At 37.1% G+C, this 17,733-nt stretch overlaps 1 protein-coding gene across 10 annotated transcripts in view; it reads right to left on the bottom strand.

Moving 5' to 3' along the window:
* The window catches only part of GOLGA4 (golgin A4), a 69,178-nt gene that overhangs the window by 33,579 nt on the left and 17,866 nt on the right, over positions 1 to 17,733 (bottom strand). For 7 of the 10 annotated variants that reach the window (XM_041122617.1, XM_030008404.2, XM_030008408.2 and 4 more), the window contains 9 exons: positions 16,444 to 16,509; positions 14,980 to 15,294; positions 12,892 to 12,939; positions 12,415 to 12,471; positions 8,675 to 8,773; positions 8,013 to 8,151; positions 6,403 to 6,590; positions 5,281 to 5,364; positions 4,280 to 4,427 (listed from right to left, as the gene is read on the bottom strand). In XM_041122617.1, coding sequence (XP_040978551.1) covers positions 4,280 to 4,427; positions 5,281 to 5,364; positions 6,403 to 6,590; positions 8,013 to 8,151; positions 8,675 to 8,773; positions 12,415 to 12,471; positions 12,892 to 12,939; positions 14,980 to 15,294; positions 16,444 to 16,509 — 1,144 coding nt within the window. Of the gene's footprint in view, positions 1 to 1,945; positions 2,160 to 4,279; positions 4,456 to 5,280; positions 5,365 to 6,402; positions 6,591 to 8,012; positions 8,152 to 8,674; positions 8,774 to 12,414; positions 12,472 to 12,891; positions 12,940 to 14,979; positions 15,295 to 16,443; positions 16,510 to 17,733 lie in introns of those variants that run through there. The other 3 variants (XM_030008409.2, XM_030008411.2, XM_030008412.2) reach the window with 3 other exon arrangements.

The raw sequence follows: 17,733 nt of genomic DNA, 5'->3' as shown, positions 1-17,733 counted from the left end.
CATGAGGCTTATAGCTCCTTACTTTCCAAGCACAGATCTTCACAGTGCCCATCAAGGCATTTGCCACCTGGGACCTGCAGGACTCAAGTCCTCCCCCCTCACCACCCCAAGCACAACTCAGTTATGAACACAGCCCGCCCAACTGCATTTGGAGAATGGCACTGACTTCCCTGATTCTCCTCTTAGCCCTAACAAAAGCACGCACAGCCAGCAAAATTGGCCACATCCTTCAGTATTACAGCATCATAAATGGCTTTAAAAAAAACCAAAAAACCCACCCCCTCCCCCCAAACCTATAGACCTTTACAAAGTATAGCTTGAAAACAAACCCTGCAAGTAAAAGATTAAGTTATTTCACTTTTCCATACATGTTTTCTGATTCTTGCTCTGAGCAACACATACTTTATTTTCATTTGAGAAACCTGTTACTTCTGCGAAAGGAAAGAGAATGCATTTGCCATAGCCCACAAATCCACCAAAGAGAAGATCCAGGTTCACACTAGGATTGACTACCGATATGTAATAGCTGAGCAACATGCAGTACAACAGCTGCATCACCGTAATCGCAAGCAGGATGCTAATACAAAAGCTAGATAAAAGCTGATGGATAAAACGCCAAGGGGATATGAAAGCACAAAGAAGCAACACTTCACAGGAACACACTTAGCTCTCTAAAAGTTAAATTATATGCATCTCAGGCACTTTTAGCACTTAAGCAAAACAGAACATTTTTATTCAAAGTAGTTAATTCTAGTGTAGCATGACACAACTGAGTTTCAAACCAGCAGAGGGCTAAACTATCATCGAGTAGACAGAACATGGTCTATATTATTATTATTACTTTTGATCTATGGGAGATTTAAAATCTACTGTGGATAAAAGCCTGGAATAAAAGTCCATGTTTTTACCCAAATACATCTATTCTGAATGCACAGAGTAAAGGCACTGCCTGTGTTCTTCCCCAACCAGCAGAGGTACTGTCAAGGAAAGACCTTTTAACTGAGGTACTGGTCAAGTAAAGTCTCACAAAGGCACAGTGGCAAATCAGAAACAGTAACAAGCACACCAACAGAGTCTCAGGTGAGTCTTGCAAAATCCCATTCATGTGACCAAGCCAGACAAACCAGAAACCTTCCTGTGCAGTATATAAATTACACAAACAGAGCCTGAGCAGAGTTTAAGTGCAAGGTTGCAAAACTGATTTTTATAAAACGTGTGCTAGAGAGTTGACTGCTTTACATACACTACTCCAGTCTCAGTTCCCTTCACCTTGCCTCCTACCAAGTATAACACCAGTCCCTACCGCAAAGACTTATTGCATACTCTCCCGGCCCTGCAGATGTGTTATCTTCAACTACAGTGCCATCTACTGCTGAAAATTGTGAAGAAAGCACTAAATAGGATGGCAAAGGGGGGATTTGCATATTTTCTTACTGAAGGCTGAGAGCAGGCATCTTGTCAAAAGTTTGAGAAACAAAGCTCGAATTCATTTCCTACAGTTGATTTGTGCATCTAGGCAGGATTTTAAATGCACACTCCAAGCTTTTTGTTTCTCAGTAGAAAGGTGCAAAGCATGTGTTTATTAAGCTTGCAAAAGAAGTATCGCCTACAAAGAATGGCAAGTAAAGCAAAATGAATTTGCTTTCTAAAGACTTTTTGTTTACTGTACAGAATATAAATAAGTCAATAATCTGCATCCTGAGAAGTCAAAAGGACTTACACCAAGTATTCTCAGGAGAAACAAACCAGTTTACCAGTAAATTTACAATACTATAAATAGTTTTATTGAAGTAAAATGTAAATAATCTATGTATACTGCAAAGCATTAAAAAAAAAAAAATCAGTTGCAGTTACTTCAAGTAAAAGTGCCTGAGAAGCACAGAATTTACTTTTCAGAGCCCAGTTCAAGCACCCCATGTGTGATGTAAGAAAAAAGAGCCCTTACCCCAGTCCTGTTCATACAAGGCTTGGGAAAGGCACCATGATTCACTTATTGGCATGTGTAGATGCACAAAAACAAGATGCTCTGTGAGATTTCAACATAACGTACCTCTAACTACAAAAAAAATGAACTTCAACTGGGGAGACCAAGTTACAGTTTACACAACACACGCAAAATAAGCATACATATCTTTCCACTATTTCAGTACACAAAAATGCATTAACATTAAACCAAACACTGGAGCGTTTCACTAAAGTCACTGAATTACAAAGAAAAAAGCCAGACACATAACTCTAGACAAGTTAAAAACATGAAGTGGAAAAAAATATACCACTTTTTAGCCTACAATATAGCACTATGAAAGTAAATTCCAAGTGTAAGTGTATTATGCTTATCCTTATTTGCCATAACATAAATGAAATTACCATTTCTACAAATACAATATGCCATGAAGTCAGTTCTTCACTAAACCATGATATAGAAAAAGAGAAGTATAGAATTTGAAGTCATCTCACATCAACTATTTAAGAAACAGAACTTTAAAGATGTTGACCTCAAATACATGAAACTGCCCAAATCTTAAAACTGATACAACTCAGAGAAGTAATTTCAGACTCTCCCAATATTGATGGTGGTTTTCTCAAATGCCTGAACGATTTAGTTCAACTGTATTGAACTACAATTCCATTGTACATGACAACATTTTTGGAATGCATAAAGCCAAGGAAGTAATAGGAAAACCTAATAAAGGTCACCTTACAATTTTGCCTACCTCAGAAGTAGTATTAATTAATTTTCCAAGGGTTCCAACATTTATATATGCATGCTTAACAGTACAAAAATAAATGCACTCAAAAATAAAGTGGATGCTTATCCACCATAAAAGTTACCAAAAGTACTTGAAAATTTTATTTAAGAGAGAACATATTTAACACACAAATCTCCCCCTAGAAAAGTGCAGTGTACTCAACACATTTTTCAGAGAGTGAAATTACTTCTCACTCCAGTAGTTAAGTTTTCCAGGTATCCAGAGCATCTCTCTAACCCATTTTCAGCTTCTGGCTACGCAAACCTGAGGAAACTACTGTATTATCAGAGTGTGTAGATATTAGTCCATAATTAAGAGGTTTCTACTGTTTCAAAAAAATGCTGTTTCAAACAACTATGACAATAACTTCGTATCTACAGAAGTATTATAATATTCTTCAGCTTTTTTTTTAATCATGAAGAAAAGCTTCCTAGTTTTCAAGACCTGAACAAAATCCAAATTCAGCAGAACTGACTTACTTCTGAAATATTAATTTCCAGAGCTAAAAAGACACATGCAACACAAAAGGGTAGAAGAGGAGGGCACCTAACCAAAATGTTTGTTACTTTCACAAGATGGATGTTCAAGCTGCTTTTCTGTATTACAGCAGAATTATCTATCCAAACTAATCTTTAAAATTAAAAGTTGTGATCTAAATCTATGTAGATTTAAAATAAACCCCTATGAACTGTATTGTTTGAACTTATCACTTTTTAGAGGAAGAAAATATGCATAATGTTTTATGCAAACTAACCACATCTGAGCTTCTGCCAAAAGAATGAACTCCTTTAAATGCCAAAAGGAGTTCTGAAAGAATTTTGATAGATATAGTGCAAAACAATTTCACTGTTTAAAAAACAAAGGGGGGCAGATTGACCTTTTAACTTAGTTTCAAGCAAAAGGAGAACTGCAAGCACACATAATTAATGTTACCTAATTTCCATCAAAAGCAAAACTACAGCATGTAATAGTTACATAACCACTAGGTTCCAAGGCTGAAACAAAAGGAATCATCACTGCTGTTTCACTAAAAAGAAATCAGAAATGCTTCCGCTATGATTATTGAAAGAAAATGCTTATTATGGTTTTAACACATCCTCTTGTTTCTACTTCTTCGCAAGCTCTTACAAACTCACTGCTATGTTCTCTATGTAAAATACTGGTGGCATTATAATGATAACTTATGGATAGTTGCAAGTTTCTCTCCTGAAGTTATACCAGCACAAAACTCTGTCAATCTTTTTTCCTACAAACCAGAAGGTACAGCTGCCCTTCAGCAGTTTCCTTCCCAACTCCAGTTCAATTGATAACAAACCAGTCAAAAACATCCCTAAACTCTGTGACCAGAAGATAAGTTAGTTATGATGCTAGCAGGGATGATATGTAGAAAGCAAAAAGAGCATCTCTTAGGAAAAAGAGCATCTCTTAATATCCATTCCAAACAACAACTGATAAAAGAGTGCAAAAAAACCACACTGAAGCTTTCTCATGTTTAAGTGTGAAAGCTAATAATCTCCAGAATTTCTTACCAGCTCTTTCAGATTTTTCTTTCTGTTCTTTTAATTCCTCGCCTTTTGTAGTTACTTGTTTGATACGAGCACGCAGTTGGGCTATCTCCTCCTCCTTCATTTCCAAAGTTTCGTGCATTTGTCGCTTTGTCTCTGCAATTACCATGCCCTATGGAAAAGGTCCTTGTGATAAAAAGCTAGCAAATAAATAAAACATATAGCTGAAACAATTTCAAGCCAGGACACAATCCTTGTCAGGAATAAACTTTAGTCTATTAATACAAGACCAGAGATCATGGCATTTTTTTATGTCAGAAAACAGAAAATGATAACAAAAGGAAGATAAGAATAGGGATTATTTTGAAGAGTAGCCAAAATTTATCTAGTGATGAAAAGAACTCCTCCAGCAACTAAGGACCATCAGAAAACCTCCTGCTTCTGGTACAGATATTCTTTATTCTTTGAAATACGTATTCTGTAAACAAACCAAGACTAAAAGCATTGTAGTGTGTGTGCTTCTCCTTAGAGAATATGCACTTACAATGAGTGTTAGTCATGCTGCTTATTACACCACCAGAAGTTACTCCAAATACCAAGACTGTGATAAAAAACAAAAAAACTTTTAAGGAACAAAACCCCAAGAAACTCCTCATATTCCTAGGAAACTATGGTTACTTTTCCTTCATCAGACGTTTTTTAATTCATTTACATTGTATCTCATCTTCATTAGTGTTTGGGGGTTTGTTTGTTTTAAAGCTGGCATTAAGGAGTGTATTCAGCATAATTGCTCCATCCCAAATAACATCATCTTGCAGTATTAAGCATAACCTAACAGACAAATACCCTAAAGTATCTACAGAATAAAATTTTCAGGTAGCTTCAATTATTTGCTTGTTAAAACATAAACCAAACCACATCAGATGACTAAGAACAGCTTCTAATACCAAGCAGCCAGATCTTTTGAGTTTTAAACAATCTTCTTCAAAAACTTCACAGAGTTTAAAGAAAATTTTTTTGGTTACCTTGTCTTGTTCTAGCTGCTCAATCAAATTCTTTGCATCACGTAGCTGTGTAATCAGTTTAGTCTTCTCAGCCATGTGAAGGTCCTAAAAAAAGACCCCAACCACAAGTTTAAAGCACTGCTATCTGTAAGAAAATACCTTCTTCTGACAGACAGCTTAGGTTTGGCTCTTACTCTGCACTATGCTTTGGAGGAAGAGCACAGAACAGAATCCAGGGAAATTAAAGTAGGCAGCTTTAAATTACTTTTAAATCTCCCAGTGCTAAACTGTCTCACGGCTTCCATAATAATTCAGGTATCTGAAGACTTTGTTACAGCCTCCACAGTTCTCATGGATGTCAGAGCTGCTATAGTAAAACAAGCAAGAAACATGCCTAGGGCACCTGCTCTATTACCTGCATCTTGGCTTACAAGAGGATCTCAACACTGCAACATAATTGCTCATTACTGGCCTTGTTCTGCAAAAGGTCCTTAAAATATTCGAATCTTTCGGAGCTCTTTCAAATTGGGCTAGTGCTTAGAGACCAAGACAGAGAAGAGAATCTGATCTCCAGAACTGAAGTTGAGTACAGCTATACTTATCCCATTTTCATGTTTTCATTACTATCAGCCACCATATTTTTACTCCACACTTGGCATTAATGGCCTTAAAAGGAATATCAAGCAAAATATTAATTTAGCTTTGAGCCTGCACTTATGTTATCTTCACTATATTGTGCTCTCCACTGCCCTGCATTTCTGTATTTTCTCTTCATTTACATAACTGATGCCTCTTCCACTATGTCTTAACGGTTTAGCTCTGCTCCACTTTTCTTACTTTACTGCCTTCTGCGTAACTAGTCTTCTGGGCTAGGACAGTCTTTTCCTCACCCCAACTTCCCCCAAATACTTTATTTCTGATACCATTTTGATGGTTATTCATACAGTAAGGCTTCATACCCTTCTTTACAGCTTTTTGAGTAGTTGCTCAATGTGCTCATTCCGGGTGGGTTTTGCACCTTTAACTCCAAAAAAGTACAAGGGCAGTTTGTTTAATGGTCTGCCCTGTTAATAAAGTTTGGAAATACTGGAGTTCTTATTGTGTTTTAGTAGCTACCCATAAAGTTAAAAGCATTTTCCATACCTTCATTTTCTCCAGTTCCTGAAGTCTCTCTTCTAACTGTTCTTGAAGTGCCTCTTTCTCGTTGGTTAATTGGGCGCAGCGCTCCTTATGTGACCGAATCATCTCCTTACAATGTTGCAGCAAGTTCTCTTGGCGCTTCACCCTCTGATTAAGAGTTTCCAGTGTTTTAACAGAATCTTCATTACCCTCTACAAGACAACATACCAACATTATCATATGCACACCGTTTCCAAAATGTAGATCTGTATTCATCACTCACATGGCGGGCAACTCACAGGTCTCTAAAGAAAGTTGTGCAAAGTCTGCCAAACTTCCTAGTGACTACTGTAACTGCCAGAAACATGCTACACATACACAGAATAGTAAATACAGTCTTTTACCTCAAATTAATTTACAAAACCCCAGTTACTATACAAGCTTCGAAACCAGACTATTATTCAACAAGGTTTTCCATACAATTAAAAAGTCATTATTATTTATAAACCTGCCTGCTGCTACTAACAGAATATTCACAGGCAGGAAAAAACATGAAACAAAGTAAATAACCTCTCTCAAGTGCCAACCACACAGATTCCTGCTTTCCGAGGGCTGGGTATGACGTTAATTCTAAAATATCCAGGTTGGCAATACTATAATCAGCAGGATAAAAGCCACATTTAGCATCTTTCTGAGCTGTACTCCTCTCTGTATAACTAGCACACTGGGTAATATTTTACTGTGTGTTCTGCTCTGATGCTGTGGAGGCTGTAAGAGTACTTAGCATGAAAATAGCATCAAATTCAGAGGTTCAGTTCACAACCATAAGTCTTACACATTATAGTCCAGAAGCAGACTCCAGCACAGGAAACATCTTGAACCCTGATTCTTAGGGACCGGATACTTACGTTATTTCCTAAGCATTACAAAAGACATGACACTGGATAAGAAAATCTCCGATCTAAGCCTTCGTATCATCCTAATATACAAAAATCATGGCAGATGCTGAACAAAGAATATTTCAAGATGCACGTTCACCTCTGTCTGAGCCCTACCTTCTATGAAGGATACCAATGAATGACACTTTCATTATATATCAGCATTATAATGTCCTTTGCTCAGTAATCAAACATACACAATACTGGGAGTTCCATAACTCAAATAACCTCTTGATGTGAGGAACACAGAATATTCAATAGCATGAATATCAAAATTGATCTTTGCTTTTACTTTTTCCTAAGAAAGAAGAAGGGAAGAAAAAAAAAAAAAAAAAAAAGACTGACAACCAGTCTCTTCTCTAAACTCCAGGGATAGGTCTTTGCTTATGGAGGACAGAATCTCTTAATCATATTAAGTGGGGATAGTAACAACCTCTACCAGCAGAAGCATTAATTACAACACTATCATCATTATTGACAAAGGCAAGATGTATCAGATTTGAATTCTTAGAAAATTTAGTATCTTAGAAGGGTTATTCTGTTCCCTAGCTGCCACACTGTTTTCAAAACAATTGTCTCCTAGAAAATACATCCTTACCACAACATGTTCAGCCCTAAGTATTGTTACTCCATCATAAATAACAGCAGGCTTATTCCCCAAAAGTCAAGATTTCTTGAAAAAGCCGCAATACCTACCATTGCTTCCTGGTTCCACAGTATTTTCCGTACTGATTTCTTTTGTTGGACTTTGAACGTGTGGTTCAGACTGGATATTTGGATCAGGCAATTCAGTGCCTATCTGACCATTCTGCAACCTCTGTTTCAGCAACGATACCTAAACAAAATGTTCTTTTTGTTAAAAAAACCAAGGATTCTAAGTAGATAATGTTTTCATCTTCAAAACTAGGGAGAGTTAAATAAAATTGGTATCAGCAAGTAGAGAAAGGAAAAAACCTGTCTGTATTTTTTTAGCATTTTTTAAAATCAGAATTAAGTTTCCAATTAACAAAAATGTATCATTATGAGTGGAGAAACAAAGACCAATTAAGCAAAACACAAATTTTGCCAAAGCCATTTTAGCTCAAACATCTGCTAATGTTACGTTCTTGATAAAAGACATTACAAAGGTATTTAAGCGCAGATCAAACAATCGTATTTAACATCAGTGAGATTTTACAAAGGTATCCTCTACCACAAAGATGCACTTAACTTCTAGATAATCATAAGTTCTCAAGAAGCTTTATATCATCGCAGCAATTGCAATAAAACATGGACATGCATTATAGGAAATACATAATTTACAAAAAAATAGTAGGAAGAGCAGTTTTAAAGAACATCTGTTGGGTAACGTATCTTACCTGAGTTTGCAGGACACCAATAAGTTGATCCTTTTCTTCTAAGGAAGCATCAAATTCCTCTTGGAGATGTTTCTTAGCTTGTTGATCCATCTGGAGCTCCTGCGAATCATAAATAAATGCGTCTCAAATGAAAAATGAAATGTGAATTTAAAAGGCTTATCAAAATATCATGAAATAATATTAAAAATACCACTTTGCAGTTGCGACCCCAAAATACAACCATAAAGCGAGAGTATTTCTTTTACTATACAACATTCCACACAACATAATAAGAACATCCCATTATAATACCAGCATTAAAACAGCAAGAGTCGAGATTTGATGCAAAACTATCAAGGATTCTTTCTTCCTAAAAATAAGTATGTGTAGGGATCACTTCAAGCCTGCTCCTGGAAACTGATTTCCATGCACACATTTCTCCTGGAAGTTGAAGACTGAAACTGGTGGTTAAATGAAGAATCTACTTAACCAAAGTCAAGTCAACATAAACAGTAGAAATGTAAATTTCTCTTATGCTCATTCAACATGCGAGCATCCTAATATGACAAATGCCATTTGTAAGAGCAGAAAGTTGGCTTCTTTATTCCTCAAACATGTCTCAACTGAGAAAGCCAGAGAATGCCGAAGAACTTAACTATGTGGATTTACTTGCTACTTGCATTCATTTGGGCTGAACACCTTTAGAAACTTGTAGATGTTGCCTAAATGTATTAGTAGGATCTACATAATCTTATAAAATACTGCCTTAGGGAGGTTTCTTTTATTTACTTCCTATGCTTTTAAATACTTTAATTTCTTTAAATAATTGTTTTTCTAATAGAAAATAAATGTATTTAAAGTTAAATTAATTCACATCTAACTGCTTATTGAGAGAATCAGAACCATACACATTTCATGCATGCACTGTAAATAATTTCCCAAACTTGTATTTTAACTTTTTTTTAATTTCTATATTTACTTCATCCATGTGTATCTTCCCAGTGATTTACCCCAGGAAACTAACACTTCCATGACCGTTATTCTGCAAAGATCGCTTATATAAAAGCAAGCACCACCCAAAAACATCGGTTCTGTTAGCCAGACAAAGATAGAGGATGATAGAAAGAAAGGATGAAAAAGCTAAAAAGCCAACAAAAGACAAAACACAGGGCACTGGATGCTTTCTTCAAACTCTGAATCTTGCTTTCATGCTCTCTTGCTGCCTATCCCTTGCCTCCAACAGTGAATCCCGACTGACATAGCTGAGCCTGATAACAGCTTTGAGAACCACAGCTGTGTGAGCTGAGCCTGCCCAGTCATGCACAGGCAGGACAGTGCTAGGAGGTGTCACTGGGAAAACTATTCCTCTCTTCCCAAGTAACTATATCCACTTTTTAACCCTGCATTGCCTCAGGTTCTCAACAGCTACCGATTACACTTCTGCCTTGTGCTTCTGAGCTTTAGAAGCAATTCCTTCTGAGCAAAGCAAAGCAGCTCAGTGCAAGAACAAGTGCGAAACAGATTTACTGAAACCAACACAGAAATAATCCTCTTTGGATCTCAAAGTCCCTTCTGATCCTTCTCTGAGAAGGAGAACACTGAAGACTGCTTGAAGACTGCTGTTCAGGAATTACTCTAACAGGAGAAAACTAAGGTAAGCAAAAGACACATTATCTTCCAGGGACTACTTCACACTGCCAACTTGGCCTCAAAGGAGACTTTATTTATTCCTACATGGCCCTCTTAGCAGAGACTTGTCTGATTCAGCATTTATGGGGAAAATGGACTGCATGATGAAGAAAAGGATTTTTTAAATTAATTTCTGAAAACAACTTGTTACATCAATTAATGATCTATTTTTTATTATTTTAGCTCCCACAATGGAAATGTACCATCTTATTTGTTATTTTTCTTTTAAGTCTGTTTTACCTAAAGCTATAACACTTGGGCTTCCAAAAGACCAAAAAACCACTTTTTTAAGTTTTTCAATTAATAAAAAGAATTGCAGTGTTAGATTTGAAGGAATCTTTAAATCTACAAGAATCTATACGAATGAAATTAAAATTTATGCCAAATATATATATAAAATTTTATATACATTTCTGATTTTTATATGTAACACATATATATATACATGAATCGGAAAGACCATGACAGAAGAGGTGAAAAATAAGTATGCACATGTCCAACTCTTTTTCACAATCCAAAGATTTAATTCTGCTGTGTGTATATATATATACACACATCTTCCAAACTTTACCAAATACCAGTAAGCTGGAAAACTAAACCCACTGGAGCATGCAGATATTTCACTTAACACAGAATGAGCTTCTTTCATTTGACCTTGTAGCGAACTGGAAGAAAAATACTGGCAAGCCACCTCTGTCAGTAATGCTGTGACTTTTCCCCTTGTATGGGCTGACAGTTTAGCTTAGGACAGGGAGACAGCCCAGGCAGGGGCTCCAGCTCAGACAAGCATGATAGACCCAGCACTCTGGCCCACTGTTCTCAGCTTCTGCAGCAGAAGCAGCACGGATCTGAACCAAAATGCTACCCCCGTGGCACACGCAATTCCCAGCCCATTTACCTAGATTACACCCAGCAGAGCTGAAGAAGAGTGCCCCACAGTTTGTCAGCGACCTCCTTTGGAATGACTGGCTGCCCAACTGGTCGCACAGGGGCAGCCCCTTGCGGGCAAGCATGAGCCTTGTGTACATGCACGTCCGGATGCTCACAGTCACCGTCCCTCACCCTCAAAGGACAGACCCCGGCCCCTGTCTGCAGGCAAGACACCCAACTGCCCGGAGCTAGTCTGCCTTCAGGCAAAGGTGGGACCTCACCATGGTCTCATGGCTCTTGCAACCTCCACGCCAGCGCTGCTGCTCGGCACAGCGCACGCCAAAAACAGGAGTGCAGCCACACAGAAAGCCTATGGCTTTGAACGAGCTGGTACCCAGCTCCCAAGCAAGGTAAGAGCATGGACAGAGAGGCTCTTGCACACCCGTCTCCAAACCTGGTGCTCCACCAGCTCTTGGGACAGTAAAAAGGCTTCAGCTTCGCATTCTGCTTCACCAGGGTTTGACAATATGGCTTTTGTGAACTTGCCCTTTTAATTTGCTCTGCCCAATAAATTGTACATGTCTTTTAATTAAGCCTGTGTTTAGTATCAATACCAAATACATTAGAGCTTCTCCTTTTAATTTCACTGTAACCTAAGGGGATAATAATCATAAAACAACCTACCTGATTTTATGATTGAAATCAAACTACACTACAAATCCATAAAAGCAATGTAAATATCATAACTGAGATCAAAATTAGTATTTTTTTTTAAATTTTATCCTAAATTTTTTTACTGATAGTCATTAAAATCTTTATTTTTAAAGTGCCTATTGCTTGTATTTACCTAGCATTAGTATTTCTCAATACTAGAAGAACAACAAATTGCACGGGAACATCGACTGCTGGGCCCAACAATACTGCAAGAACCACACACATATCTACCTATTTCACAATGAACAGAAAAGCAGTTCAGTCAGTACGATGAACTGCTCTGTCTTGGAGTATGACAACAAGCTGCTGAATGGGAAACAGGAGAAATAACCCCATATAAACAAATAAAAACAAACAGTAAAAAACCCTGCTGTGCAATAGAAAACATTTTGTAAGGTGAACAAAAAAAAAAAAATCAAATGCTAGGCAGAGAAAGATCCTATGTATGTGTGGTATAAAGTAAATATTCAATCAATAAAGGAAATTACCTCTCTCAGTTCTCCAATTCTGCGAAGTGCTTTATCCTGACTTTGACTTAGAATGCCCTTTAAAAAAAAAGGAAGAATAAACATCAGGTGTATTAAATGTAACTTTATATATAAAGTATAAATAAATTCATAGAATAGTATTTCAGCAGAAGAATTAATGATTTCTATTTCTCCTTCAAGTCAAGCTTGATGTGTAAGTATTATCATAAACTGTCAGCTGTGGGTTGGCAATCTATCACCTAAACTCAGATGATGTACTCCAGACTTTTTTATTGCAATAGCTTCACAGTTATGTTGACAAACCAATATTAGCTTGGCTACCTTAAAAACCCCAGCTAAGAAAGTCTTTTGTTAAACACACACACACAACATATTGTGTAAACACACACACAATACACTGAAAATTAAATCTATTTCCACTACACATTTTAAGATTCAGAAAAGCCTTGAGGTAAGAGGATGAAAAGTAATGCTTACCTGTAGCTTCTTCTTCTCCCGCTGGATAACTTGATAAGCGGACACTAGCTAAAATACAGAAATCAGGTATAATGATGATAATGCATCTGCTTACAGCTATCAAAATAATTTGCTTAGCTGTAACACTATCTGCATTTTCAAACTCTTCACTTGAGAAAGCTCTTCTGACAGAAACGTACTTAAATTTTCTCAATGTTTCCCTTTTCCATCTATAAAGTAACTCCAATGTATTAAAAAATAAAGCCTACACGACAAAAGAATGAGGTTACTAGGCATTCATGCACAGTTTTCCCTTCACTGAAAAGACCTCTAGGAACAGTGCTTCAATACAGGCAGTCAAAACCCAACTGTATCAGGAAGTTACATCCCAGACAGCTACCCCATAGGGATGTACATTTTTAAGGGTACATGTCCCAGAGAGCTTAAGTAAAATTAATTTTACAATGAGTATGCATTAGAAAATACACTTAGAAATCTAGCAAAAAAGGTCTGTGTAATACTGAATGTTCTCATGCCATGTGCTTTGCATATACCCAGCAGACAAAGAAAGACTGGAAGTGGACAATATTTCTCATTGTAAGCTGACAAAAGGACTTCATGAGTAACTGTGCAATTTAGTTTAATTAAAAATTTGATCACAACTGCCTAAGCTGTCCAAGGCTGAAGTAGCATAATGGCACTTGGAACTAGAATATTCCATTTTCAAATTGCTGAAAAATTAAAGGAAAACAAATCCAAACTCCAAAACCAGAAAACTTAAAGTCAAAAGATATCTTCAAATTCTTATTTAAAAGAAAATAGGATTTTTCATAATTCAAAATTACTTTTAATTTCAAAGTCATACTTATTTTGTGGTTAAAAGAAAACTAAGGCTACTATGGATTATTTCCCTTACCATATTTTTAAGATGCTAACTTTGTATCCTACTTTAAGTAAGAAAAAATAAAATTACATCTTAAATACTCATTATGTATTGAAACTACTTTCTTCCAAGCTCCAGCAAAACAATTCTTTCCAACTGGACTAAACTCACAAAAATAGAAAAAAAAACCCAAGCCTTTTTCATAGAGAAAATTAAGACTTGCTGGACAGACTACACTAAAATAAACAAACAAACAACCAACCACAAACCCACCAAAACAAACCTACAAACTGAAGAATTTTCATTTTAGCAACACTGTTTACATAAACTTTTAAAAAATATATCTTATTATACTAGCTGGAAAAGAACAAAAAATTAATGGGAGACAACAATTACTGAATTAATGGAAGACAACTGTTTTGTCAGGCATAGGCTGAATACTGTAATTGCTATATACATATTTTAGATTCCAGGGATTTTGACACTAATAGCCAAAAATCTGCACAGGAATTTTTGTATTTGAGGGCAGCAAACGTTTAAAGAACTGTAAAAACCAGTGCAAATGTCCAGTTTTACATACAACACACACACACACTTTAGAAAAAATAAAAAAATCCAACACCACCACTTGGAAAGCTTCGCTTTTCCCAACAATTTGGACAATGAGTAGCAAAACTACTTATATCCTTGGTTTTCACTGAAATAGCAAAAGAAATAGTACTTGAATGAATTCCTTCCAGGGAATACCTGGAAATTATGGGGGAAAAGTTATTTATTGAAAAAAAAACACTTGCCTCTAGCACGTGCAAAGAATATACACTGTGCACTTCAAGAACAATTTTTATAACAAAAGAAAATTTGCTGTCATGCAAGTACAAGCCATGCTCACCTCTGTACTGAACGCCACCCCTTGCTACGGGCTTTTAGCAGAAACCTTCACTGGCCTACTTTGTGTGAGTAACCACTAATTAATCTCTACTGCTGACAACACGAAATTATTTACAAACAAGAGAAAAGGATTTCCACGTTTTATTACCAGAAAAATGTTTGACCTATCTAGGCCAAAAATAACTAGCCTTAGAATAATAATTTAACTTCCATGTTAGCTGTAAGGTGATCCATTTGCTCCAGATAAGAAGACAAAAAAGTTATCCACTCCTGCAGTATCTGTTAGCCTCATCTTTTTCCCCTCTCCACCCAGGTAAGTCAGTCACAACATGGCCTACCTCTGAGTATTTTCCCCTATAGTTGCCCAAACTGCGCTCCATTCTGCGCAGTCGCTGCAGCAACTGCTCTTTGCTGAGGCTGTCCATGTTTCCCAGAGGCTCTTCTGTTTCACTTTCAATGTCGGAGGGTGGATCAAAGGTGGGACCGGCTGTGTCCAAGTCCAGTCGATTCAATGAGTCTCTTGAAGAAGTTCGTACCAGAGACTCCTTAGAAGAAGAGCGGAACAGGGACTCTTTTACTGGGCTTCGAAACAAAGACTCCATGGAGGGAACTCGGAGCTGAAGCCTCTGGGCGAAAGACTGAGTGTCACTCAGCTGCAAAAATTCAAAGCAAGTAATTACTTCGGCACTGCTTTAGGGCAGACAGACACACTGAAGCCCAGGAAACAGAGACCTGACCTGGGGAAAGGAATGACTGTTGCCTAACACATGCATGACACCAAATAGCTACCACTCCCTTAGAAGAATAATCTCCTTGTGCAGAAAAATCAAGCATGCAACTACCGCATGTGGGCAATTTCAGACAGCAACTAAATCCAATAAACTACAGCTCTGATTTAAACTTCTAAAATAATGTACTTCTGTGTAACCCCTTTAAAAGTGAAGAATATGTAACTAAAATAGTTGCATTTACTGTTGTCCCAAACTTATAAAAAAATAGTGACTCACTTCTTCATGTATTAAACAGACGACTGTATTTATCTCAAAGACACAAAGATATTTTCCTATGATTAAGAGAACAAATTTATTGTAAAAGTCCTTGTACAACAGTTAGTTCTAGTATGCCATCTTAAACAGTCCTTTTCTTATTTTTATTTTATTTTAAATGACTTTATTATTTTTACATAAAATGCAGTCATTGATTTATGCCCCTGAAGTACTTATGCTGGTCTAAAACAAAACGTTCTGTGCTATGGTACTGTATACTGCTGGTGCTACAGAAGTGATCTGAAAGCATTACTGCACAATGTTCCCCCCACAATCAAATGCCGGGGGACGTGCTAGGAGCCAATGCTAATCCCACTCCAGCAAGCTATGACCTCCACCTTTATCACTAGTGACAATATTTTTAAGCCTATCAGTTCTTTTCCTTCAGCTAGAAATCAGCTTTCTAGCCACACAATATGCCCTCTACTTTTGAAAGCGAGGTTAACACTCCATATCCCATGCTGGCTGTGTCGGTGAGCAATGAGATGCACCTCAACGCAGGCAGCCTGCAGCACACCGTCAGATACTGCTAACCTCTCCCTACAAAAAAAGCTCCACACATCAGTGACAACACTTAATACCAGTTAATGGGATTACACACAAACAAAACAGCCTAGTATCCCGACAGGCAAGTACTTGTCATCCCTACTCCAGCATGAAGATATATACACCGGGCACTTGGGCACTTAAGTCAACATAACGCAAAGACAACACGGCAGTGAAAGAGGAAACAAATCCTCCATATCCTCCTCATACCTGCGGGGAGGCTGGTCCACTTCCATCGTTTTCTGTGGATCTGGGAAGTGGTGGTTTAGTTAAGTTCTAGAGGAGGAAAAACAACTATTAGAAGGAATAGACTACAAGGACTGTAATTCACCGATTCCTACAAACAGCATCTGTGCTTTTTCCTTGCCTGTGTTTTTAGTACTTTCTTTTGTATGTTTATTAAGGTGTCTTCATGCAAACAAGCTAGTTTGTTAAATTCAAAACAGATTGCTGCAATACACATAACTACAAAGCAGCTATGTGTGCATGGATTAGTATGAGACATCTGCAAATGCTGACATCTCCAGTTAAATTATTCATAATGATTATTTATGTAACATTTATGCACAAATCAAAGAAACACCAAAAAGACAAAATGATAGCAGGAAAAATCTAATTGATGACCAGTGTTGTTTACAGCCAACATGAGTAACAGTGGAATCACACCATCTTTCTTCATTTAAGAACATTTTGGGGGGTGGGGGTGTGGAAACTACCTGGAAAAAAAGTGCTGGTAACAGGCTGTTTAAGACTCCCAAACAAGCACAGGAAGAAAATCAAGACTTTTGGAAAAAACATCCTGGGTAAAATTTCACACACACATTCCTCTGCACTCCCAAACAAAGCAAAACAAACAAAAAACCCCAAACCAACACAACAGATAACAACAGTTTTGGGGTTGGTTTGGTTTTTTGTGGGTTTTTTTGTTTTGGTTTGGGGTTTGTTTTGGTTTTGGGTTTTTTGGTTTGGTTTTTTTTTTTTAACAGAGTTCAGACATTTCTGTTCCTAGTCTGTCTGTCCCACTTTTCCTATGTCCTGTGTTCAGGTGTTTTCTAACATGTACAAATCCAGATGGTTTTCTGGTGTTTAAACCAGGTCAAACTGAAATAGCAAAAACATGCTAGAAACCATCTTGGATATGAATTTTTTCCAAGAGAAGCAAAGCACTGTGACCTATTGAACAAAGTATGAAGAATTCAGCTAAGAGCAGTGTAACTTTTCATTTTTAATCAAGATGTACCCTGATAGTTATATGCAAGCTGTAAAAATCTAAGGTGTATACAAAACTGAAATATCAATCAATCATCCATGTATCTGCTACATAATTACACCCACAGCTTCTACTCTGTGTGGATACGCAGATAAGCATACATAAATGTAGAAGAGAAATGATGCAGTGTAAAAGGGCTTCAGAAAGGTTTGACATGGAGCAAACTTAAGGAAGTACAAAAATACTGCAGAAGAAAAAAATCCAGACAGTTAAGGAAGAAATCAGCAGTC

Source organism: Aquila chrysaetos, chromosome 3 (assembly GCF_900496995.4).
Source record: "Aquila chrysaetos chrysaetos chromosome 3, bAquChr1.4, whole genome shotgun sequence".
NCBI classification, from domain to species: Eukaryota; Metazoa; Chordata; class Aves; order Accipitriformes; family Accipitridae; genus Aquila; species Aquila chrysaetos.
The sequence above is the reverse complement of the archived record's forward strand: the minus strand, read 5'-3'. Positions and strand labels throughout refer to the sequence as shown.